This window comes from Gekko japonicus, unplaced genomic scaffold, assembly GCF_001447785.1.
Source record: "Gekko japonicus isolate JY-2015 unplaced genomic scaffold, Gekko_japonicus_V1.1 scaffold211, whole genome shotgun sequence".
Lineage (NCBI taxonomy): Eukaryota > Metazoa > Chordata > Lepidosauria > Squamata > Gekkonidae > Gekko > Gekko japonicus.
In genome coordinates, this window is record NW_015164187.1 from 1,542,680 (window position 1) to 1,568,129 (window position 25,450).

At 42.5% G+C, this 25,450-nt stretch overlaps 1 protein-coding gene across 3 annotated transcripts in view; it reads right to left on the bottom strand.

The window, feature by feature from the left end:
• Nucleotides 1-24,791, bottom strand: part of NDRG3 (NDRG family member 3) — a 57,198-nt gene extending 32,407 nt beyond the window's left edge. For 2 of the 3 annotated variants that reach the window (XM_015408195.1, XM_015408193.1), the window contains exons 1-3: nt 24,716-24,787; nt 7,000-7,101; nt 3,187-3,222 (exon numbers count right to left, since the gene is read on the bottom strand). In XM_015408195.1, the coding sequence (XP_015263681.1) occupies nt 3,187-3,222; nt 7,000-7,056 (93 nt within the window). In that variant the 5' untranslated portion in view covers nt 7,057-7,101; nt 24,716-24,787. Of the gene's footprint in view, nt 1-3,186; nt 3,223-6,999; nt 7,105-24,715 lie in introns of all 3 variants that reach the window. The other variant, XM_015408194.1, reaches the window with a different exon arrangement.
• Between the last annotated feature and the right edge of the window lie 659 nt (nt 24,792-25,450).

Below are 25,450 nucleotides of genomic sequence, written 5' to 3' on the forward strand. Positions count from 1 at the left end.
TAACTTGTGAAGCCACCTGCCACAGGTGGGGGGTGGGAATTTTTGGGGGGGGAACCCGTAGAGATGAAATATATTGTGAACTTAATCAAGCTTGCGTTCAGGGAACTTAATATGAAAGGGAACTCTAAATATGAAATGCTGTTGAGAGAATGGGGGAGGGCAAACAGTTCTTTGAACTTCCAGAGGCCTCTGGAAGGCTGCAGTTGGGAACAGAATGCTAGCTGCTAGCTAAGAACCTTGAATCTGGTCCAGCGAGGCCATACATATTGATGCTCTCTAGTGCGTGCCTAAAATTTAAAAAAACAACATACAAACCTGACTTACCCAAACTTTCCAAGGAGATGCAAGGCCATTGTTCACATTAGTGTTTGTCATGATTTATCAAATTTGTCATGATTTAATTTTATGGATACTTTGGACATATAGAGAGGATGAACGAAAGGAGACGAAACAAGTATACAAGATGAGTGTGGATGGGAGAGTTGGACGGGGTCGACCTCAGCGAACGTACCTCAATGAGATTGAGGACATTTTTAGCAAAGGCCAGTTTAAGAGTACCCTAATTAAATTAATAACAATATATTAACAATAATAACCTATATAGTTTAAGTTTAAAAAATTTGGCTCTCACAATAAATTTCAATTGTTGTACTGTTGATATTTGGCTCTCTTGACAAATGGGTTTGCCCACCACTGATAACACAACCCTATGATCTGGGCACTGTGTCTTGATATCATTTGATGAGAATCCACCATGTATAGAATTTAGGTTATGGTGGTATTTAAAATGCCATGCAGCATTTGACTCAATGACACAGCCTAATCAAGGGAAGGTACTTGCATTTTTCCAGAAGGCACATTAGATCTTGATATGCAGTTCTTCAGTTTGTCAAAAGCAACCAAGTGTGAAACAGCCAAGGACCATGATACATTTTCAGACTCATTCCTGCCCATAGCATGCCTCCTAAGGAGACTGAAGCTCGAACTCATAACTTAAAAGATGTAAAGAAGACTGAAGCAGACACTCCTCAGAAGTTGTCATAAGCATCTTAGAAGAGTTGTTAACAAGACAAAGCAGCTTTATTAACTAGCACAAAGGCACAACATGTAACTGGATGTTAAGAAGGAGCTAAAATTAACAGAGCAACTGTAAGGAACATCCCGTTCAACAGTTGCCATGGACACAAGCCGCTATTCACAGACTCAAAAGGAGAAATGGTGGCAAGTCTTACCTGGTCTATGCTCACTTATTGTCACACAATAAAAGTACAAAACTGGGGTATGCATTTGCTCTGGGTGGCCTGCTTATTCCTCTGCTCCAAACACAGTGTGCATAGCAGTGTCTCTGTTTGCACTTGGTTATGCTGGGATGTTTCGATTGATGTGCAGGTGATGCCCATATGGTCTTGATCAATATTTAAACTAAAATATCTTATGTAAGTGTGCATTTAATTCACATTTGCACAGTTATGCTATTCCCTATTGTGCAATGTGAGTGGGGGCAGCCACAAATCTACGCCACCTACACACAGATTAAAACGTCATCATTTATTCTAATAGACAACCCGACCCAATCTGTGCATACTTATATTTGTGGATTGGGACAAGGTGGAGAGAAGGGGGATTTCTCCAAAACTGGGAAATCCCCCAGGTTTGCAGAAAAATCTGAAACCTTAAAAAATGTGGAGTCAGTTAAAACCCCAAAAACAGAGGCTGGGAGCTGGTGGGGAGCTGGACGTGCAGGGAGCCAACCCAGCCAAGGCTGGGAGCAGGCACAGAGATAGGCATGCAGCCAATGTGTCAGGGGATGTGTGCAGTGAAATTATGAGGGGGGAGAACAGTGGGCTGCCAGAAGGCAGGATCCAAGTGATTTGTGAGGGAGAAAGAAAGAGAATAATGGATGGAGGAGGGACACACAGAGAAAGAGTCAAAGGGATGGGAGAGGGAGAAAGACGAATGTCAGTAGGCATGATGAAGAGAAAGAGAGAGAAATACATAAGTAAGAAGTGTGAGGACAGAGAAAGAGAGAGAGAGACGGAGACAGAGAAGGCATGGTGAGGGGGGGATAAGTAAGGGTAAGGAAATGGGATGGCTGTTCCTGCAAGTTCCTTGGGGGTCCCCACTTCTAAGATTTTTGTTCATACAAACTTTGACACGGTATGATTCCTTTATTATCCCTTTTAAATTTACAGTCCTTTCATGGTGGAAAAGAAGGAGGGCCTAGAGAGCCCACCATTCAAGCGACTGCCATGCTACATTCAAAGGCAGAGCAATACCTGGCTCCTCTCTGCTTGGCTCTCAGGACCTTTCATCTCAGGAGGAGCAGCAATGGGGACGAGTACTGGGAATGGGGGGGGGTAGGAAGGAATCACCTGCTTGTTTTATTGTAAACCACTCTGAGCAGCAAAGAGGTACACAGAAATATAGTAAATGTAACTGCTTATATTACAAATTCCTGGCTGCACTGTGTACAGTTATTACAGCAAGATGCTCAGCAATTCACATCAGGTACTGATCAAATATGGCAAGCTAGTCCGATATTGTCAGATCTCAGAAGCTAAGCAAGGTTGGCCCTGGTTAGTGCTCGGATGGGAGACCACTGAGCAAGTCCAGGGTTGCTTTGCAGAGGCACACAATGGCAAACCACCTCTGTTTTGTCTCTTGCCTTGAAAAACCCATGAGGGGTCGCCATAAGTTGGCTGTGACTTGACAGCACTTTTCTCCATCAGATGTAAAGACCTTAAGCATCAAGAGAATGCCACATTTGCTTTTTGTAGAAAATGCCAGACATGACATAACACCGAATTTGGTCTTTCCCCAAATTGGGACAAAACTCCATAGTGCAAGCTAGCCTGTTTCATACCACTTACAAACAGTTCATAATTAGAATTACAAACCATTTGTGAGATACGTACTCTCAGTGCAGATTTGCACCTGATGAATCTCACACACCACTGCAGCACTTTAAGTTACTTAAAAGGGACAGTCAAGTCAAGAACCTGAATGTTAGGATTAGGAGTTGAACAGGGCAGATACACACTGTTCAGTCAGAGATATAAACAAAAGTCAACAGCTTGCAGGCCTTCCAAATTCACTTTCTCCCATCTGTTCAAAATTACCATACAACCAACTGTTTTTCCAAGAAGGGACTGCCAATGCATGCCCATTCGGAATTCACATGCTTACCTGACAGTCAAAGTCCTGGAAATTTCGAGCTGAATTCTGTCAGAATAAGAGTAAGAAACAATAAATAATCAAGAATCCAATCCAATATGGCTGCAACTCAATGAACTTTGCATTGCACCCATTTGAAATTTCTGCTTCATCACGTTTGCAGAAAAAGCCACAGGTTATAGAAGAACTTTATTTGTTAAAAATGTCTTTGCTGATTCCCCTTCACACTGCTGCAACCCTCTGTGAGTGCACGCACACACACAGAGCCAATCCTGGACATTGCTGGACTCTTGGGGACTGTATGGGATATAGTGCAGAGGACGGGAGGAAATCAGCAAATCTTGCTCCCCCTTGTGCATGAAGAAGTGCCCTTCTGCTCAAACAGCGAGTGGCTTGCATCCAAGCCACTCTGCACAGAATCTTCCAGTAGTAAATCAGAAGAAAGTGCTCAGATGGGGTAATTACAAGGAAGATGTTAATTTTACCACTACTGAAGCCCAGAAGCCAGCCATAAACACTGTATGACCACTGCCAATAAGCAGCTAATTACACTGTGTCAGGCAATGTTCAGCAGTTCCAACACCTCCATAAGTATGCATTTCATGGCTCAGAAGTACACTATTTCTAATCACTTCCAAAATCTTCATGCATATGTCAAACACCTCTTCAAAATACACCTTGAAGCACGCTTCAGAATGATTTCAATTTAAAATTAACATTTCTATATTGTCCCTTCTTAAACCTTCTCTAGGATAAATCTCAGCCTTTAGCTACAATGTAATTGTTGTAATTTCTCCATCCAGTGAAGTTTTATTTCTAAATTATATGGACAGTCAGCTCTCCTGGCAATTATGAGTATCATGAGAAAAGAATATTTTAAATTAGTAAATGTAAATTAGAACAATATGCAGAGTTCAGATATTAGTCAGGACAGATTCTCAGCAAATATAATGTAAAAAGAACAAAGAAATAAAAATCGGATTTGTAGATGAAGTTGGAAACACTGGTATGGATCCAGAACAGCATTTCCATAGCTGCAAGGGTTTCCATCAGCGGCAGGCAACTCCTGCACCCACAGCTACCCAAAATGCCCCGTCCAATCCTGTTCCTGTGGTCTTTACGGGCAGGAAATCTTGCACCTGTGGAAATGCAGTTCTGAATCCAAACCAGTGTTCTGTCCCTAAACTCATTGCAGGCTACAAAGAAATCATGCTCTTCATACGTGTCCACACCCACATAATGGTAAATATATGAACTGCAGTGACTTCTTAAAAGCTGATGAATATGTTACATTTCACGGCTCCTTTCCTTACACTTGTTCACCATGCATGAAGGACAACTAGTTTTTGAGAAGTTGAGGCTGTTATTATCTCTCCTTATATTATATATATTCTGTTTTGGGGTGACTCTTTCCTGGACATTCCACATGCTCCCAAATCAACTGGGTCCATGATCTGTCACTCAGGAGGTGTGCCAATCCCCTGGCTGCATTGCCTCGCTGAGTTGCCTCATTCCCGCTCACAGAGCCAGCAGCCAGCATCTCAGGCTCACTGTGGAGGGAGCCGGTGAACAGAGTGGATCCTCTCAGTTCCCGGCCACAAACAGCGTTTTAGCAATGGAAAGCCAGCAGCATTAGCCAATTAAGGCTTGCGCTTTTAGTGAAGGAAAGCAGCCAGGGAGGGAGGAAGATGGCCGTCTGGCCATGGAGCCCCTTCAATGTCACAGGGAGATAAGTCTGAAAGTCAAGCCTGCCGGAGACGAGGCAGACCGATGCGGGAGGATTGACTTTCACCCACTGCCGCTTCCCTGGGAACAGACAGTTCTATGCGGGCACCTCTGCCGAGAGCTGTCCTCTGACACTCCAGTGGGTGGAGGCTTCGGAGGCCAAGGCCGAACATGGCAGCGCTGCAGTGGGCGTTGTCAGCCGTACCAGGGTGCAGGGAGCCGGACGGACGGTGAGCTCATGGAAGTGGTGCCCAGCCTCTCACCCTCGGTATGCTGCGAGGTGACGGACAGGCCCAATGATCCGGCGGCTGCAGGGTAAGGAGGCCGAGGCCGACCATGCTGCCGCCGCACCGATCACCACCGCCTGTAGATGGCTGCAGGTGGCAGAGTGGGCTGCGTGCAGACGAGCACCAGTGCCACAGACGAGAACATGGCCAAGGAGGAGAGCAAGGCCGAGATCTTGCTAGCACTCGTTGTATTCCTTTTACAATGGGCTTTGCTACTAGTATGTTATAATTCTATTATTAGGAACCCCAAAACTCATAAGAACATAAGAGAAGCCAATGTTGGATCAGGCCAATGGCCCATCTAGTCCAACACTCTGTCACACAGTGGCCAAAAATACCAGGTGCTATCAGGAGGTCCACCAGTGGGGCCAGGACACTAGAAGCACTGTTGCCCCCTTCAGCACCAAGAATACAGTGCATCACTTTCCCCAGCCTGAGAGTTCCTATCTATACCTTGTGGCTAACAGCCACTGATGGACTCCTGCTCCATATGTTATCTAATTCCCTCTTGAAGCTGTCCATGCTTGTAGCCACCACCACCTCCTGTGGCAGTGAATTCCATGTGTTAATCATTCGTTGGGTAAAGAAGTACTTTCTTCAACTCAACACTAAGAAAAGCTAAAAATGTTAATGCATATTTGTATGTATTTGTAAGCATATTTGTATGTATTTCTTATTTTACATTATTTATTCTGCTTCAGCAAGTCATGGAGAGAACCAAGGACGTAAGCAGGGCACTGTAGTCTTATCCCCCTTCTGATGGCCACTGGAAATCCTGCTGAGACCTCTTTTGCCTTTGGAGATCAGCCACTGTCTGCACATTTTCAACACACTCTTTGCAGCCATAACTGTTTTATATGGTGCCATCATCATTTTAAAAGGGGGGGAAAGATTGGTGTTTACAATCTGAAGTTCAACATATGAGAGGCAAACGGAAGACAGAAGACTGTCCTACAATAGAGATCTGGAAAGAAAAACTAGCCGAGTACGCAACATTGGCAAAACTAGCCAATTATATAAACAAAAGACCATTGAAAGAATTTCAGCAGAAATGGCAAGTTTATTATACTATGGGAATAACTAACTTTTTTATTTTTATTTTTGGAATTATCTGGATATCATATTAAAGGTAATGAAGATAATGATTATAGTTCCAATATTTTATTCTGTATTCCACTAGTATTAAAAACATTAGTAAGAATAAAATTTAGATTTAGAAAAACAATTAAGACAATATTAAGGTTTTTATTAGAATGATTTATTTTTAGCATAGAAGTTCGTTCAACTGTTAAAGATGTAATCTCTTTTATCGTTAGTAGATTATCACTAACTTTAGGAAAGTTCTTGTTTATTCTTTAAAGAGAGAATCTATCCCTAAATTCTATGATAGTGATGTTTTATTGTCTGCTTCTATATTTGAAATGTGTAATACATTTGGTAATGAATCTCATCTTACTTGTTGGAAAACTCATAACATTTGACAAAACAGATGAATCTATATTTTCCCCCAACCCCTTTTTCCCTTCTGTATTCCACCTTTATTTTGAGAAAATAATTAAAAAATTAATTAAAAAACAGAAGAGGCAAAACTGGGAAGAAAGGAGGATACAGGGGAGGGTAAACAAGGAAAGAATACATGTTCAAGGTCAATTGTATCAGAATAGAAACTAAAAAATTTTCAGGATATCTAGTTGTTCTCCCAACACCAAACAGTACAGAACTGTGGAATACAGCACATGTACACAGCTGGTACACAAATCAAATATAACAATACAGAACTTTGCTAATGCTCCAGTAAGGCCAGATAGGTTACCTTATCATTCAGAAGAGGTTTGATCTCTGTTAACTGGACATCTTGCAATTCATCCATGTCTTCCGAGATCACCAAAGTCAGCTCCGAGACGGCAAATCACAGCTGCTGAAACAAGGACAAGACATAGATTAAAATCATAACATTGGAAGAGATCCCAGGTTGACACAGAATGAATTGAGAATATGGATTAGATGGTAAACCATGGCCATTGGACAGGTCAAAATCACAAGAAGCTCCCTCTCCCCTTCACAACAAAAGGATCTTCACTATGTGACTCAAGGTAAGCTGTGTATAAGCAAGAAAACATTTTTCAACAGTAAGTTCATTTTAAAAGGCCTCCTGTGAAGCAGAGCTTCTGCCTGAAATGTTGAGGAGTTACTGTTAGGATAACGCATGACCTCACTCCCCGACATGTTGTGGCTGTCTCCACCTCTTGTGACAGCCATTTTGTGGTTGCGCCCACCACCCCGTGTCAGAATGCTGAAGGTGCCTACAGGCTCAAAAAGGTTGGGGACCACTGGTGTAAGAGGTACTTATCAAAGGTTAATACATCTAAATAAAGCCCCCAAATGACCATTTAACAGGTAGTTGCATGCTACAGTCTGAGTACTTTTTATCATTATGAACAATTTAACATAGAAACTGTTGGTTCACAGGCGAATATGTTCTGAACATATCTGAAAAGTCAGCTCATACTTTAAAGTATCTGACTCAAATGAGGAAGAGACCCACCTTTTCCTCCTGCTGTCAACCCCCACATCCTCTCCCCTTCCCATGCCTCGTTTTCTCCTTCTTAGCTATTCACCAACCTACCTTTAATCTGCCTCTCATCTTCAGCTATATTTATTTACTTCATTTATACCCCATCTTTCTCCACAATGGGGACCAAAGCAGCTTACATCATTCTCCTCTCCTCTTTTTTATCCTTACAACAACCTTGTGAGGTAGGTAAGGCTGAAAATATGTGACTGACTAGCCCAACATAACCTGGTGAGCTTTCATGGCAGACTGGTGATTTGAACCTCGCTCTCCCAGACCATACTCTGAAGTTTGAACTAAAGCATCACACTGGCTTTAATAGGGTGGCTGATGCTGAACAGCAGCAAGCAGCTAGCCCTAGGTAAGTCTACTGGGAGCCTGGAGGATATTCAGAGAGGTGGCTGAAAAAAGCCTGCCCCCGCCTCCTGACTGTTGGTATTCCAAGGAGGTCTCCCATCCAAATACTTGCCAGAGTTGACCCTGCTTAGCTCTGGAGATCAGGCTTGCCTGGGCTACCCAGGTGAGGGCTATAAGTTCTGTTCTTATTGTGTTCTACTATAGATCCAGGTAGTCAGCCATGTTGGTCTGAAGCAGTAGAACAAATTTAGAGTCCAGTGGCACCTTTAAGACCAACAAAAGTTTATTCAAGGTATGAGCTTTCATGTGCAAAGCACACTTTTTCAAATACAGTGGAATGGGATGTAAGGTTCTAACTTATAGATGGGCTGAACGGCTAATTAACATGTAACATGATGAAGATGTTTTAAGCTATGCAAAAACAGAGTTAAATAAGAAGCTAAGGTTATAAGGTCAACAGTTGTAAAGCAATAAATATGTCCAACTAAATTTGAGACTCTCCATTCACTCTCAGAGCCTGGGAGGTCACTTAACAGCATTTTTACTTTCTCTTTCAAGGTGGATCCAATATTCTTTGTATAATTCAGTATTCTAATATACTATTCTGAAAAAGAAATACACTAAAATACAGAGAATGCATAGTCCCTCTGTATGAGAATACATATACGAAGACTGAATGAGTTAGTATATGTAATGAGATAAGAAACCAATATCCCTGTTGAGTCTTGGGGAGGTCTTTGTTCCAAGTGTTGTAATAACTTCTAATTCAGCCATTTCCCTTTCCATTCTGTTCCTGAAGTTCCTTTGTAATAAAACAGCTACCTTGAGGTCACCCATTCAATGTCCTGGAAGGTTGAAGCTCATACCTTGAACAAACCTTTGTTGGTCTTAAAGGTCTTAAAGGCACTTAAGATTTGACTTTGTAGCAAATATTTTACAAAACGGTTTCAATGTTTTTTCTACTATTGATCAAGATATATCTTGGCTGGAGATATGAAAATATGCTATTCATGGATAATCCAGGTTTACGGAAGACTTTAGTGCCTTATTGACAATTTCAAAGTAGCTTTATTTCAAGTATGTATGTTAAGGATGTCTACGTTTTTTGAAGATATATATAAACCTAATTTATTCCTACTAACGTTTGATGTAAACCTTTCTGAAATGCATTAAGGACTATTAGTTGTACATTTTCCAGGCTGTATGGCCGTAGTCTTGGCATTGTAGTAACTGACGTTTCGCCAGCAGCTGTGACTGGCATCCTCAGAGGTATAACACAGAAAGATGGAGTACTCTCTGTGTTGAGGTGAGAAGAAAAATAGTAGGTGGGTAATTTATATCTACTCAGGATAGGGTAGGGCTGAGTCATTATCTTATAAGAGTTTCCCAAACTGTGACATGCTAATGGAGGAGCTTTCCTGAGGAGGTTCTTTTGCATATGGATTGGCTGTTGAAATTCTAATCTTATCCGTAGTGCTGTTGTCAAATGTAGAGCATTTTGTGTTTTTCGGGACTGGAAACCATGCCCTATTTATTTGTAAACTTTCTTCTTTCCTGTTGAAATTGTGTTAATGTTAATGTTTATGAATTTCAATGGCTGTTACTGCAAAGGATTGTTACTGCAAAACCGTCATTGTTTGCACAGGCCTTCCTATACTCGGTGATCTCTCCCCTAATTTATGGAAAGGTTCATTACTGAGAACTCTTCTAATGATTACATTACAGGCATCCCCACACATACTTGCCTTAGAGTTAGAGGAGTATACCTTTAACTCTTCCCAGGTCATCACTGACAATCTTTTAATCAAATGGAAAAAAGCACAAAGTGGAAGAGATGGAAGAGGGGCACCTTTCATCACACAAGTGCTCAGGAGCACTTTGGAGTGCCTCTAAAAGCTTAACGTAACAGCAGAATAAGCTGCCAGGCATCACAACCTTGTGCTGAGTTTCTGAGGGACTCAGAACAGCAAGGTGTCCGGCTCTGATGCTTCTGAAGCTCAAGATAATATCAGACAAGGCTCTGCATGTCCCCCCATGTTGGTCAGGGGGGGGGATTTGCGGTGAATCTGGCCGCCTAAATTTTGAGACCCTAGCAACATTGGTCAAAATGTGTGGACCCCTGCATCCTGTTCTTATTTGCAATGTGTGTTTTTTTTTTTGGGGGGGGGGAAATCAGTCTCCATGAAAATGAATGGATAAGGCTGCGCTGAACTATGACTATGTATTACAAATCCCAGCAGCATGTGTTGCTGGCTCCCATGCATTGCATTTTTGTTGTAAATAAGTGTGGGAATAATGAGAAACTGACAAACATTTAATCCAGACAAATTAAATTTTATATATTACAGACTAGGAAGTGGCTTCTTTACTAGATGGATTGGCTTTACTGGCTTTCATGTTTAACAATTGTTAAATAAGTGAATGATACCCTAGTTACTGGTATCCCTTTGCTCTTCCATGACTATTGGATGCACTTTTTTTTAATGGCCCAGGAGAGAAGCTAATAGGAATTTCCACTTCAGACAGATGTACTGGTATAAAAAATGTTACTCATTGACCTCAATTCAGGTATTATCACTGCTGTAGAAACCCTAACAACAATCTGAATACTTCCATATCACTCCCCTTCTGAAAAGTGTACATTTGATCCACTTTTTTAACACTCTCCTCTACAGTGTTAATTTCAGCAGAATTCTAACATCTGGAACAATCATTTATGGCCATTTATACATATAGAGTTAGAGAAGCAGTGTCCAGAGGGATGCATGTCTTCTTCTGCAAAATTGATAAATATAGTCTGCTGATGTTTCCAAGGCAACTACACTCTCCCCAGACATACAAGGGAAGAGGAGCATAAGGCTGGCTAAGCAGCTTTCCTACACAAACTTAGCTGCACCTTATTTTGGCACTGATATTTGGAGTAGAAACAAACACACAAGCACAGAACTAGAATGAGACAGATATGACATAGAGGAAAGGCCAGCCTCTAATTTAGTTTTAGTCTTTATGTATCAAGTAGGGGTGTGGAAGAAAAATAATTTTCCCCTGGATTCTGGTATATTGGGCCAAAAAAAATATCAATATTTCCCGATATTCCTGAATTCCAATATTCCCGATATTTCTGTATGGTATTTGGATTCGGTAACTATTCAGGAGTCCTGAATTTATTGAGGTCCATTATACCCTATGGGGACCACTGAAGTCAATGGCAAATCTCCTGGGGTATATTCAGTGGTCGAGGGTGGGGGGAGGTTAAGCATTGCTACTGAAGCCTCTCCTCAAAAGAACCCCAAAGTTTCAAAGAGAATGGACCAGGGGTCCAATTTTATGGCCACCCAAAGAAGATGTCCCCATCCTCCATTGTTTACAATGGGGGAAAATAGCAAGGCACTACAAGCCCAGCAGAATGTTCCAGAAAATCTTTGCAGTAGAAAGTGAAGTGTGGGAGGGGGAATTTTTGCAAGGCCAGCAGCAGAACCAGTGCCACCGTGGCAGTACCAAACCCAAACAAGTCAAATATGAGAATCTCTGATGTAGAAAATGAGGAGAGTGGCATTTCTGCAAGGACAGCAGAACCAGTGCAATGTACTAGGCCCCATCAGCAGAACCCAGGGCCAATCTACTAGTGCCCAGCAGCAGAACCCAGGGCCATTGTGGCAAATGCCAGCTCAGCAAGGCTGATGTCAAGCATAGAATCACAATCCGAGCAAGGGAGAGGGGGTTGCAAGGACAGCAGAACCAGTGTAGTAGTGCCCAGAAGCACAACCCGGTGCCAGAAGTAACCAATGTCACACCAGAGAATCCCGGAGAAGTAAGGGCAGTAGAAGCCCAGAAGAACACTCAAAGGTGCAGGGTGGGCAGGCATTTTTGCTAGCCCACCTGAACCAAGGCCAGCCCAATACACAGAAGCCCAATAATGTTTTGTTTTCTTCCAAAGCCAAGGGCAAACCCAGAGAAACCTTAAACACCATTTCCCCAGGGAAGGCTTCAGAAACTGAGAGGGAGGGGACTGTGTCCTACCTGATCCTCCTCTCTCAGCAAGAGCAGTACACACACCATCCGCCACTGCCTCAGTGGAGGAGCCTTAGCCTAGGTGCTGCAGCTGCCCTTCCTTCATCACAGGCTCTCTCTTTCCTACTTCCCACCCCTCCAAAGAAGAATATTTGTTTCATTATTTATGGTGCTGCTTTGGGTTCTGCTGGTTTCTGTTTGCACCAGTCTCACTATCCTACCCTACTCTTTCATCTCCATCAAGATGAAGAACAGTTTTTGTGCTGCTGCTGTTTTAATTTCAGCATGCAATTTTGGTTTGGGGTGGCTGGTGACTCAGGGAACTTGAGCACACCACCTTCAACATCACCCTGTGCTATACTCCTACCAGGGTTCTGTAAAGGTATTTTGGTACAGGTGGATTCCAAATGGCAGTGGGGAGATTGGTGGGGCATTTCTGTGCTAATCCAACTGGTGAAAGACCCTGCTACTTCTTTCTAGTCTCATTTTAATTTTGGGAAGAGTGTTTAATCCCAACTTCCCAGAACAGATTGAGAGAGGATGCAGGCACAAGTATGTGCTTACTTCAGTCCTCCTCAAAGTCCAGGACCGGGTAGCCAAACAGTGGCAAGCTGACCTTCAGGAAGACTAACTGCTCAATCATCCAGGGTAGCAGGTTTGAGTGATATGAGCAGACAATGTTGCTTACATGGGAAAAAAACCCTGCTCACTCTGTGCATGCTCGTCAAAGGGCATGAGAGGAGCCTCTGGGCCACGGCAGAGAGGTCTGGCCAGACCACCTCCTTCACGGCCCAGTAGCTCAGTGGACTGGTGGCCTGTGACTTGTAGGGATCCACAAGGTACTCCCTCACCATCGCAGCTGCAATGTCCTGCCTCATGTGCCTACTGCTCCCAGGGAGGCCGAGAATCTGCCTGATGAAAGCCATTTCACAGATCATCGTGGCGGTAGCTGCAGGGGGATGCTGCCTAGTGGGGAAGGTGAGGATGAACAGCAGCAGAGGCTGCTTTCGCCCCCCTCTTCCTCAGCTCACGCCAATGTGCCCCTCTTGGCCTGCATGTGCTCAACTCACTGGGAGAGCTCATCTCTTCAGCAAGTGAGCTAGTCAGCCCGCTCTGTGATCTTGCTCTTGATGCCTTGGTAACATACAGATTAGATTACTGCAATGTGCTCTACGTGGGACTGCCCTTGAAGACTGTCCAGAAGCTGCAGTTGGTACAGAATGCCGTGGCCAGAGTATGACTAGAGTCAGTCGTAGCAACCACATTGCTCCAGTCTTGTTCTACCTATGCTGGCTTCCAGTTTGCTTCTGGGCACAATTCAAGGTGCTGGTATGGACCTTTAAAACCCTGTACAGCCTGGGACCAACATACCTTAAGAATCACCTTCTCCGTATGAACCTATCCATACACTCTGATCATCTTTAGAGGCCATGCTTCAGTTGCCCTGCTGTCTGAAGACAGATGGATGGCAACCCAAGAAAGGGGCTTCTCCAGTGTGGCACCAAAACTCTGGAACTTTCTTCCCAGGGAGATTTGTCTGTCTCCCTCTATCAGTGTCACCAACACGTAAAGACTTGTTTTGTTTTGTATGGCATACACCCGACAACAGTTACTGGCCCTCCTTCTAACTTTCTTTATGTGCTTTAATTATTTACATTTAATTGCTTAAATGCTTAATGCAGACCCTGATTTGGTGGAAAGGTGGCATAAAAGTGTTTTAAATAAATTAACAGCTGAGTCGGGGTGGTGGTGGAAATCCTGAACAGGTGCCTGGAGATGGTAATGGGACAGAAGAGGACCAATAAACTGAAGCTCATTCTAGACAAGACTGAGGTGTCATTGGTCAATGACAAAGCTGCTCAAGGACGTGATTGCACTCCCCTTGTAGAACAGTTTTGTTGCTTGAGAGTACTGCTGCCTCAGGCAGCTTCCTGGAGATGCAGCATATCCCCCCCCCAAAAAAAAAAAATTAGTGAATGGCTTAACTTGGATGGCTCAGATCTTGTCAGATCTTGGAAGCTAAGCAGGATCAGACCTGGTTAGTATTTGGATGGGAAATCACCAAGGAAGTCCTGGTGTAGTGGTTCGGTGTAGTGGTTAAGTGCACGGACTCTAATCTGAGAGAACCGGGTTTGATTCCCCACTCCTCCACTTGCACCTGGCTGGATGACCTTGGGCAAGCCATAGCTCTGTCAGAGGTGTTCTTCAAAAGAGCCGTTTCTGTCAGAGCTCTCTCAGCCCCACCTACCTCACAGGGTGTCTGTTGTGGGGAGGGGAAAGGAGTTTGTAAGCCGCTCTGAGACTCAGAGTGAAGGGCAGGGTACAAATCCAATATCTTCTCTTCTTCTTGCTACTCAGAGGCAGGCAATGGCAAACCACCTCTGAACGTCTCTTGTGCCTTGAAATCACTATGGGGTTACCACAAGTCAGCTGCTACTTGATGGCACTTTCCACCACCAAGCCATTGTCCTGCTTCAGCCAGCCTCATGAGTGCTCTGTTGGAAGCTTGATAGTTCCTTTCTCTATCACCTCACTTCTGCCATTTACTACTCTGCAGCTTGGATCCTGTACATGGACAGAGAACAGGAACAATAACTGATATCTGGGTGAATTCTTAGGTGGTGGATGTTTCTCCACAGTCCCCTCCCTTAGTTGTCATTTTCTCTCTGTTTAGGGAAACTGCTACAGTACCTTGGCCATTTTCTGCATCTCTGTAATATCCATTTAGTATTCCAAGTGTGGCTGCACCATAGTTTGATTTTCGTTTGGTTTAACAACACTGATGTAAGAGTTTATAACCGGTTACTTGGATTGCTCTTTATGTTGAACAAGGTTTTGGTTTGATCTTTTCTCTCTTTTCCCATCACTGAAACAGGCAGAGGTCTATGTTGATAATTGTGATTAAGCAACACCTGAAGACATATCAAATATATTCTTATCCGAAACCTGAACAGCTGAAAAAAAAACTGTTCTATCAGCCTGGTGGAACATCCTCCTGCATGAGATCAAGGCCCTGCGGGATCTGTTACCATTCTGCAGGGTCTGCAAAATGGAGCTGTTCCACCAAGCCTTTGGGTGGGGCAATGGGCACCCAGGAAAGAAAGCCCCCCCCCCCCAGATACCATCTTAAGTAGGCCAGACTATACAATCTTGGATTTCAGTGACACTGTAACGTCCTCCTTATTGGGGAGGACTAGTTTCACTTTAAAAGTTCACTTTATTTTTCTTTACTGGGTAGATTCTGCTGCCACCAGGAAATTTTAAGTATTTCCAAACCTTTATGCTTTTACTTTGGCTCTTACTAGTTTGGTAGACCGAGTTTAAGGCTTACGAGGAACTATGTGGTCCTGGGAAGTATTTCATTCAAAGCTGGTATAAACTTGAATAAAAGAGGATTTATTGAAATAAATACTAAATAAGAGGGTGATACAATGTAACTAGTAATGTGTAAATAATGTACAATTGCTTTGGTATCACACTCAATCTTTTCCCTCACTGACAGGGATCTTTGCATGTAACTTTGTAACACTTGTTTATCTCAATGCCATATATGTTCACTGTTTCACTCCAGTTAGTTATGACACTCAGACTTTCCTTTAACTGTTCTTCACTTAAACTTTACTTTTTCCTATACAATCATCTTTTAGCTCTCATTCTCTTTCTCACTGAACAACCGCAGCTGTCGGCCTCTAACTGCTTCAACACAGAACTAAGTAACTGAACATCAACTGTCAATATCTGACTGAAACTCTTGACTGACTCACTCATCCACCCAGATTCACTTCCAAACCCCCCCCCGTCAACCACCAATCATACCACACTTGCATCTCTCAACCACACTAGTCTATCTACCACAGCCATGCAACCAAACTTTTAAAGAGACACACACTCACAAAAACAAGGAATCATTACAGACACCAATATTGGGGATTGTACAAACTGACATATATTGTTTTAATGGTTTTAATTATTGTTATTACTGTTTTGTTGTAATGCCGTAAGGCCTAAGTGCAAATTGTGATCCACCCTGAGCCCGTTTGTAGGGAGGGCGGAAATTCAGCAAGTGATAGCGGAGCAATTGGTTCCAATGAACAGAGCAAATTGACAAGTCGGGAATAAGGGAAGGAGGAATAATTTCAGAGTGGAAGGAAGCTTGTGAACTCTGGGGCAAGTGATGCTCTGTATTCTTGGTGCTTGGGGGGGCAACCATGGGAGAGCTTCTAGTGTCTTGGCCCCACTGATGGACCTCCTGTTGGCACCTGGTATTTTTGGCCACTGTGTGACAGAGTGCTGGACTGGATGGGCCATTGGCTTTATCCAACACTGGCTTCTCTTACATTCTTAGGTTCTTATGGGATACTAAAGCAACTGCAATGGAAATACTCAAATTGAGAACTTGTTGTCAAGACTCTAGCAAACATAGAAGAAGTCTGTATCTGAAGAAGTGTGCATGCACATGAAAACGTATAGCTTGAATAAAACTTTGTTGGTCTTAAAGGTGCCACTTTGTTCTGCTGCTTCAGACCAATATGGCTACCCACCTGAATAGAAGAAGTCAGTAAAGTTTTATGTTGGGAGGGAGGACAACCATGATTCTGCACACAGGGTGATACAAACCAGATCTAAATACCTGATTGGACAGCCAATATGCAGGTTATTCAACTATATACTCGACTGTGTGACTGAACAAAAAAAAATTAGTATTCAAAAGAAAAAACACACTGCCAATAGACTTTCTTTATTCTACCCCTCCCCTCTGAGTAGAGATGTAAAATTTCCGGAAATTTTGAAGCTCGGAATAAAACCCAGGGTTTTTCCAGGTTTTTTTTCCAGAAAAAAATGGACATTTTCGGGAAAATTGAAAAAAATGCTACATTAGCATTTCTTTTGTCTTTTCTAGATTGAAAGTCATTCTGTTACTTTAGGAACATAAAATATGACTATGGACATTTTTACTTGGCATGAAATTATCACAACTAGCATATTAAAAATATAATGTATCCAAACAATTATTACAAACAGAATACCCACCCACATGCAAAAACAAAACTGAAACCTTTTTTATTTCTTCTGACAATAGCACCTCCTAAAGGAAGAAATGCATCTTCTTCTTGCATTGGAGAGTTCAGTTTGTAACCTAGGACTTGCTTGTCCTCAGTGCACAGAAATTAGATCAATCCAATACCATATATATATGGTATATATATAAAAGAAATTTAGAAATATATATATATTAGAAATGATTTGGAAAATATTTGAACACCTTGTCTTAAAATATTTTATTCATCATGTTAAAATAAAACGTTCCATAATCAATTTTTTTCCTTTTCTTTTTCCAATGTTTCCAATTTTTTGGAAAAAACAAAAAAGGCTTCCGGAAAAAAACGTTAAAAACCCCGGTTTCCCCCCCGAATTTTTCCGGTTTTTTTCCGAGCCATCACATCTCTACCTCTGAGTAAAAGCCCTGAGGCCATTTTTATTGGAGTGAACGGAGATTACTAACAGGGCAGAGTAAAATAAATACTGTTTTCTAAAGAAGGGTAGACATAGCTGATGCAAACCGGACACTGTAATATTCAGCACAGTCACTATGAGACCAATGTCTCACAATATACCATTTAGATATGTGGATTCTTGGTTATCCAATTACTTGGTTCTCTCCTTCATCTTCAGGTCTGTTTTATTATTCTGTTTTTTCCTAGCTGATTTTTTGTTGTTGAATTTATATTAGTATGTCTTTGTCAGCATTGTGACATGCGGGCTGGCTTAGACTGAGTCAATTGAAATTGAATCCAACGAAGATGGAGGTCCTGTGCCTGAGTCGGAGTGGACTGGGGAGTGGACTGGGGGTAGGGATCCCACTCCCGACCTTCGACGGGACGCCGTTGGTGCCAGCGCGGAGGGTTAGGAGCTTGGGAGTGCTCCTGGATGCCACCTTAACAATGGAGGCCCATGTAGCAGCCACTGCCAAGGCAGCCTTTTACCATCTGCGGCTGATTAGGCAGTTGGTTCCCTTCCTCGAACGCAATGACCTGGTAATAGTGATTCACACTATGGTCACCTCGAGATTAGACTACTGCAATGCTCTCTACATGGGGCTGCCCTTGGCCCAGTTCCAGAAGCTGCAGCTGGTGCAAAATGCGGTGGCCAGGCTGTTGATGGGCCTCTCCATACGAGACCACATCCAGCCTGTCCTGAAGGTATTGCACTGGCTGCCGATAGCTTACTGGATCCGTTTCAAGGTGCTGGTTTTGACCTTTAAAGCCCTATATGGTCAGGGACCTGCCTACTTGAGGGACCACCTCTCCCCATATGTGCCCCAAAGAGCACTGAGGTAAGGAACACAGAACTGCCTGACTCTTCCTGGCCTGAGAGACGTCAAGTTGGCTGCCACTAGAGCCAGGGCCTTTTCAGCGGCGGCTCCACACTGGTGGAATGAGCTCCCGGATAACATCAGGGCCCTGCGGGACCTTTTACAGTCCTGCAGGGCCTGTAAAACAGAGCTCTTCCACCAGGCTTTCAACTAGGGGCTGCCACTGATGAGTGGCCACTAGTGAATGCGCCACAGACTAACAGGCTGCCGGATTACATCTCAGCCGCACGAATGGGCCACCAGAACACATCTCGGTCTGTACGAAACATCGATTGGATAATGCCGTTGTCTGTATATTGTACACCGCCATCATCATTATTATTAACATCATCATTGGCACGGTTAATGGTTGTTGTTTGCATTTACTCTGTATTTTAATGTATTTATTGTTTTAATGTTTTAATGTTGTTAGATGCCTTGAGCCAGTTCTGTGGCAAGGCGGGATATAAATCGAAATAATAAATAAATACATTAATTAAAAAGTATGATTTCAGAAGACAGACACCTGTGCTATTTATTTATTTATTATATTTATACCCCGCCCATCCTGCAAGCAGGCTCAGGGCGGCTAACAAGGCTACAAAATGTACTCTGTACAGTGGGAAATAATGTCAATTTTATTTCAGTGCTAATAATTTTTCCTGTTTGCTTTACACAAGCGGTTTCTTGAACAAACACCAAAGGTTTAGAAACATGTTATGTACTTCCACAAACCGAGGACACAATTCACACAGCCAACTGCTGATACAGAAATGTCAGTAGCTTGTGGTTTCTAATTTTATATTTGGAGACTTATCTCTTTCAACTTCATTCCTTTCAGTCAATAACATTTTAATATAGTAACATGCTCTAAGATTAATTTACACTCCTTTTAAAATATTAAAAACCTATATGCATTTTGAACAGGCATACCGAAGCCTATGGAATGTTTCAAAACTGAAGCTTTTTTGCCCACATACTATAACACTAGCAGCTTGTATACCTGTAACCCCAAAAGGGAGCAGAGCTAAGGATGGAAAATTCCATTTTGACAACATAGTTCAGCTGTAAATATAGGTACCGGCTGGGAACAAAAAGCCTCCTAGCCACAACCTATAATCAAGGAAAGTCCTTGTGAAAGATTGTAAATCAAAATATAGACATACGCATGCTTCCGATATAATGGCAAAATCATAATCTGCTACTACGTGAACAAGCCTGAAGAATCCCCAGGCTCATGCAGGATGATGTAATTGAAGACTTTTGCAGCAAAACACAACTTGCCATTTCATACAAACTATGAGCTAAGATACATGCTCTTCCCTGAAAAACTGCATTCCAACCTAGGATTAAACCACTGTGTGAAATCCTGGTTTGCAGGAAAGGGTGCAAATCACAGTTGGCCACCAAGGCAAGCTTCACCATGAAAACAAAAGCATTTAATTACCAAGCACTGCAGGCAGAGGGAGGGTACACACAAGGAGAGGATCCCCCAGGCCTGTTCACATAGTGGACATTCATAATTGACCATTATATATGAAGAATGCCAAAGCGGGTATATCAGAAGCATTGTGTAACATGTGGTGGGGGGGTGAGATTTATGATTTGATTACCCATGATTTGGCCACTGGTGCCTGAGCTTCATCATGACTGCATATTCTTCTGCTTACCTCTGTGCTTCCTCCTTCCTAGAAGCAAAGAAGAGGGGGGGGGCGCACCAAGGCAAAATGAGGAAGAAGCAAAATGGTGCAGAGAAAATTTTTAAATAGTTGTACAGCCTCTATACATTTTGAATGCAGCTTCATCAGGGTGAATCTTTCAGATTCTTTTTTGTTCTGTTCTCATACATGACTTTGCTCCAGTGTATGTATGGGAATGGAATGAAAAAGAATCTGAAAGATTGTCCCTGACAAAGCTGCATGTGAAACGCATATGGGTTTGACTATTAAAAATTTCCCTCTGAAAAATTTTTTTCCCCTCTGTACCATTTGTTTCTTCACCTTCCTAGAAGCAAAACATAATTTTTTGGTATATTATTTGAGCCAGAGAAACTGTGGTTAGTGCAGAGCAGAGTTTGCCTGAGCACCAGAAACAGATACCACAACCAAACCAAGGTTTTCAGTTGTTGTTTCAGGGAAAGCTATGGTTTATACAAACCATTCAAATGCAATAAAACTGTATCTTGGAAGAGTCACCTGAAGACTTAGACCAGACATGTCAAACATACGTTCCGTGGGCTGGAAGTGGCCCATCCAGGGCTCTTATCCAGCCTGCGAGCAATTGGGAGGGAAACCAATCCAAATTAGGACCAGAAGTGCCTATATTAGGGTATTATACCCCCTGCTGGGGTTCCTCCCTTCCCCAAATGCAGGCCCTCCCCAAGGCCTTCCCCCAGATCTCCAGGGATTACCCAACCCAGAGTTGGCAATCATAAGGGGCAAGGAGGGCTGGTTTGGCACTGTACTCTGCTTAGGAGGGGTATGGTCACAGCCAGTGGTACAATATCTCTGGTACCTGTCATTACATTTTATGGCACACATGGCCTGGTCTGACAAAGTGACATTTATGTCAGATCTGGCCCTCGTGACAAATGAGTTCAACACCATTGACAGACACCGTGCTTAGGAAGACTCTTGCCATTAAGAGTTCATCCTTTCCCTAAAAGTGACATAGGCACCCTTCACAAACTGAGAGAAAATTATGTTCAAATCAAACACCTGAGTTGTTATGTTGTATTGAAATAAAATTAAGACATTTGAAAGCTACATTCTTCAAACTTGTATTGTTTATTTATCACTAATTACTTATTATTGATATTACTTATGATTTTATTGCCTTATTGGGTTTTAGGCATGGGCTCTTGCCCCTTGTAAGCCGCCCTGAGCCCGCTCGCGGGGAGGGCGGGGTAAAAATGCCTAAATAAAATAAAATAAATAAAACTAATGTATTCTTTTCCAAACTTGGATATCTTTAGCAAATTCTGGGTAATAATCAAATGTTTGGGTAATAGTCACTCCTCACCTTATACACAACTGTGGTTTGTTGTACTCACTAAGACCAATAAAGCAAAAGCCTCTATCTTGTCTCACCATATATTCTTTGGAGTACTCTTCTCTGCAGCTTTTTAAAAAATATCCTGAACTATGAACTTTTCTTCCTCTCCCCTTTTTAATACCCAGCTTGATGAAAACTTCTGAATAACTTGAAAGCCCACACATTGTGCTGTGTTATTTTGGTTGCTCATAATATTATTATAATATATTTATTCCATTTTCACTGAGACTAGAGGCAGAAAGAATGCAAGAAATGTAATATATACATGGAACACAGAGATGGAAATTAAGTTTCATGGATGTTAAACAACCACCCGCTATTGTAAACATCTCCTGAACAGTTTGGTTTTACACATTCTGTAGAATAAGAACATAAGAGCTTCCTTGACCTGGTTTTGTTTTTGTTTTTTTTGCTACAGACCAGCACAGCTACCTTCTTATTTCTGGTCTAAGATCATATCAGTGCACTCACATGTACTGAAAACACTATATAAATGTTTCCCCAAGAACAGCACTTTACAAGTGAGAAAGTTTTCAGGGCTACAGCTGATTATTTTCTATTTTGATGCAGCTGGCAACAGACTGCTCCTTTGCCAAGTTATATATATATATTGAATTATCCCTGCAGCCTCCTTCCTAATACGAGAAAGCTAGAGCTATCAGTAAACATCTTTAAGCCTATTTTAAGAAATATAAAGAGATTATGGTACTGTCCTCTAAGTGCTTGTTGCAATACTAATGATTAGATTTCCTCCCCTCAGCAAGGGGTAAAGAAACAGGTCAATAATTTCTGCAGAACCCAACTCCTCCTCAGATATCTATGTAAGTAAATTAGTGTTTTAATTTCCCATCAAAATTATGCTTGAACTTTAGCCAGATGGCACTGATGCCAATTTCTGCAAAACAGTCAAAATGAGACCCAGAGATTTCAGTGTTGTCCAGCATATGCTCGTCGTAAGGAAGGAACTAGAATTTTATCCAGTTGGAAATCAACAAAACTGAGACGACTGAGCAGTATGTCTAATAAGAAGCTTTATTTCCCTAAGGAATCAGGTGTTACTTTCTGAAATGGGCATTCTTCATTCTCTAGTATCAGCAAGAAGCAGAACCTTAGAAAGTTACTGCTAGCAGAACTTCTCATGCTTACTCCATCATCAACATTACTCGACATGCTGTTTCTTTCCCCTTACAAGTTCATAAAATCCATATATCCTTAATTTAGGTTTAATTTTTTCTCAAATACTGAGAGCAGAAATCTTCTTTATGTTATGCCAAACATATGGGTGGCATTTCATATGAGGGAAGATGAAGCTTTCTTTATCCAGGACCTCTAACTGCTATTTCTAATCCTGTACTTGGGTATTTCCTGCCAACCTAGCAGTTCGAAAGCAAGAAATTGAAAGTAGATAAATAGGTACCACTTCGGTGGGAAGGTAACAGCGTTCCGTGTGCCTTGGTGTTTAGTCATGCTGGCCACATGACCACGGAAACGTCTTCGGACAGCGCTGGCTCTTCGGCTTTGAAACGGAGATGAGCACCGCAACCCTAGAGTCGGATTTGACTGGCTTTCGAGCAAGGGAACCTTTACCTTTACCTGGGTATTATTCAAAATTTTGAATGGCACATTTTAAAGTGTTAGTAGCCCATTAGACTCCTATAAACATTTTCCATCCAAATATACAACCATCTTTGAAGACAATTAGGTATAACCTATGCAACAACACAGCTGCCTCAAACATCAGAACCACTTTTGCAAATATCAAATAATTAATCTGAACAAGACTAACATATATAACATGATCCTAAATATTGCTTCTAGAGATCCAGATTATTTTAATCAGATTTAAGCATAGTATTACAGTCTAGAAATAGCAGAAAGGCAATTGGGTGTTTGTGATGACTAGTTACTTGCAATACACATTATGCAAACAGCACTTTAGACATTAGTCGGACAAACTTGCAATAGCAGTTACTGCCTCACTATATTCACTCACATATACCTGCAAATGCAGCTTTAAACCAAAGCTATTCCCCAAAAGGAGCATTGACAGCACCACTGTGAGCATGCATCATTTCAGTCCAGCAAGATATGTGGAGCTGATTTCTTCTATTCTAAGAAAATCTTCATTGACATTAATCAAGCTCAAAAATATTTTCACTATTAAGGCAATGTGCATTTTTAATCTGCTAAACAAGGCAACAATGGAGAAGAAGGGCCCAATCCTCTGAAAGCTCAGCAAAGCCAAGCCAGGATAGTTCAAATCAGAATGGTAACAGAAGGTGAAATTCTATCAAAATAGAAAATCCCTGCAAATTATTGATTCCCCAAAAGTAATCATGCTGCAGCTGTTCACTGGCTTCCACAGAAGTGCCTGCAAATCGGACAATGACTTATCCTTTTAACTAACAAGTTCTTTCTACGTTTCTTGTATTTCCTCAAGGACGCACAGACACGCTAGAAGAAATGGAAGCAAATCACCAGCTCGAACGCAACGCTTTGCGAGAACTATCCATGCCTGGGAAATCCATACTTCGACCGCATCTAAGCAAATGTGTACACGGAAGTAAGGCTCACTTGAGTTCAACGGGACTTCATTCTAACGAAATAGGCTTAAACCCGCAGCCTCAAAAGCATCACTGAGCCCCGACATTGCTTATAAAGCCAGGAAAAGAACTCTGCGATGCTGCTTAATCTTTATGGGTCCACATACCACTAATCCGCCAGGTGTCCTTTCTCCTTTTCCCCGCCCTGAGTTATTTCTCTGGCCCCGGGCGGCCAGTTATGGCCAGAAGCGCCCTACCCAGCCAGACCAGCACCACAGCAGGAAGCAGAGACGCAGTATCCCCAATTACCCACAACAAGCCAGGCTTGGTACACACAGGGCGCGTCAACAACAACAACTGCAAGAAGGCAAGGCCGAGATCTCCCCTCCCCAGTAGTTTCCCCTCTGGGGACGCTGTGGGAGAAGAGGGGAAAGAACAGCTTAACGCCCTAAAGCCCGCCGTGGGGACGAGGCGTCTCTCCTCGGTCCTCACCGAGGACGACTCCCAGCCAACCCCTCCGGCCCCTCGCTGAGACACAAACGAAACAGGCCAAACCGTGAAACAGAAAAGAGCAAGGCCCGAGGAAGGAAAACCGACCAGCCGCACCAAACCGAATCACGCAGCACGATCCAGAACTTACCTTTTAATAGCAAACAGCAGAGGCACAAATGACCCTCAGTCTACTCTGTGACTCCAGCAACACTTAACAGCATGTGCGAGAAAACAACCGCGCAGGCGCAGTGAGACTTGAGGAGAGGGTCACGACTGTCGCGCAAGCGCACATCTCCCGTAGTGGTTTAGGATAACGAAAGAAATGGCAGGCTTTGGTGAAAAGAAGGGGAGCGGGAGAGACATCCAGAAAAGGGCGGGAGAGTGAGAAAGTACACGGGTGGGGGTGCGTGCATACAAGGTGCGGTGGAGGCATGATTTGTAGCGAATGCTGATTAAAGTTGATAGGTTTAATTGCAGATGCTCTGGCTGGTAGTCGGTTCATCTGAACTGAGATTTCTAGTTTAGAAATTATGCTCTGATTTGAAAACTGTTTATCCTAATTCTATAACTGGTCGGAGTTAATCTTTAAATCCAACCTTATACAGTATTTATTTAGAAGTAAATCCCATGAGATTTGTTCCCTAAGAAATGAACATGGGATTGAAAGCTTTGAGGAACATTGATTCTGACAGATACTTGGAAATGTCAGATCAGAAACTGATGATAGAGTCGTGTGTGAGGAAGATTATCATGAAGTAGGGCAGGAAAATATAATTTTTGTTCCACCTGAACGATGCTGCTTTATTATGAAAACATAAGTATGAAATTGGATGTACTAAAAGGAAGGACAGGATTGCCCACTGGAAACAATGGGGAACACTTG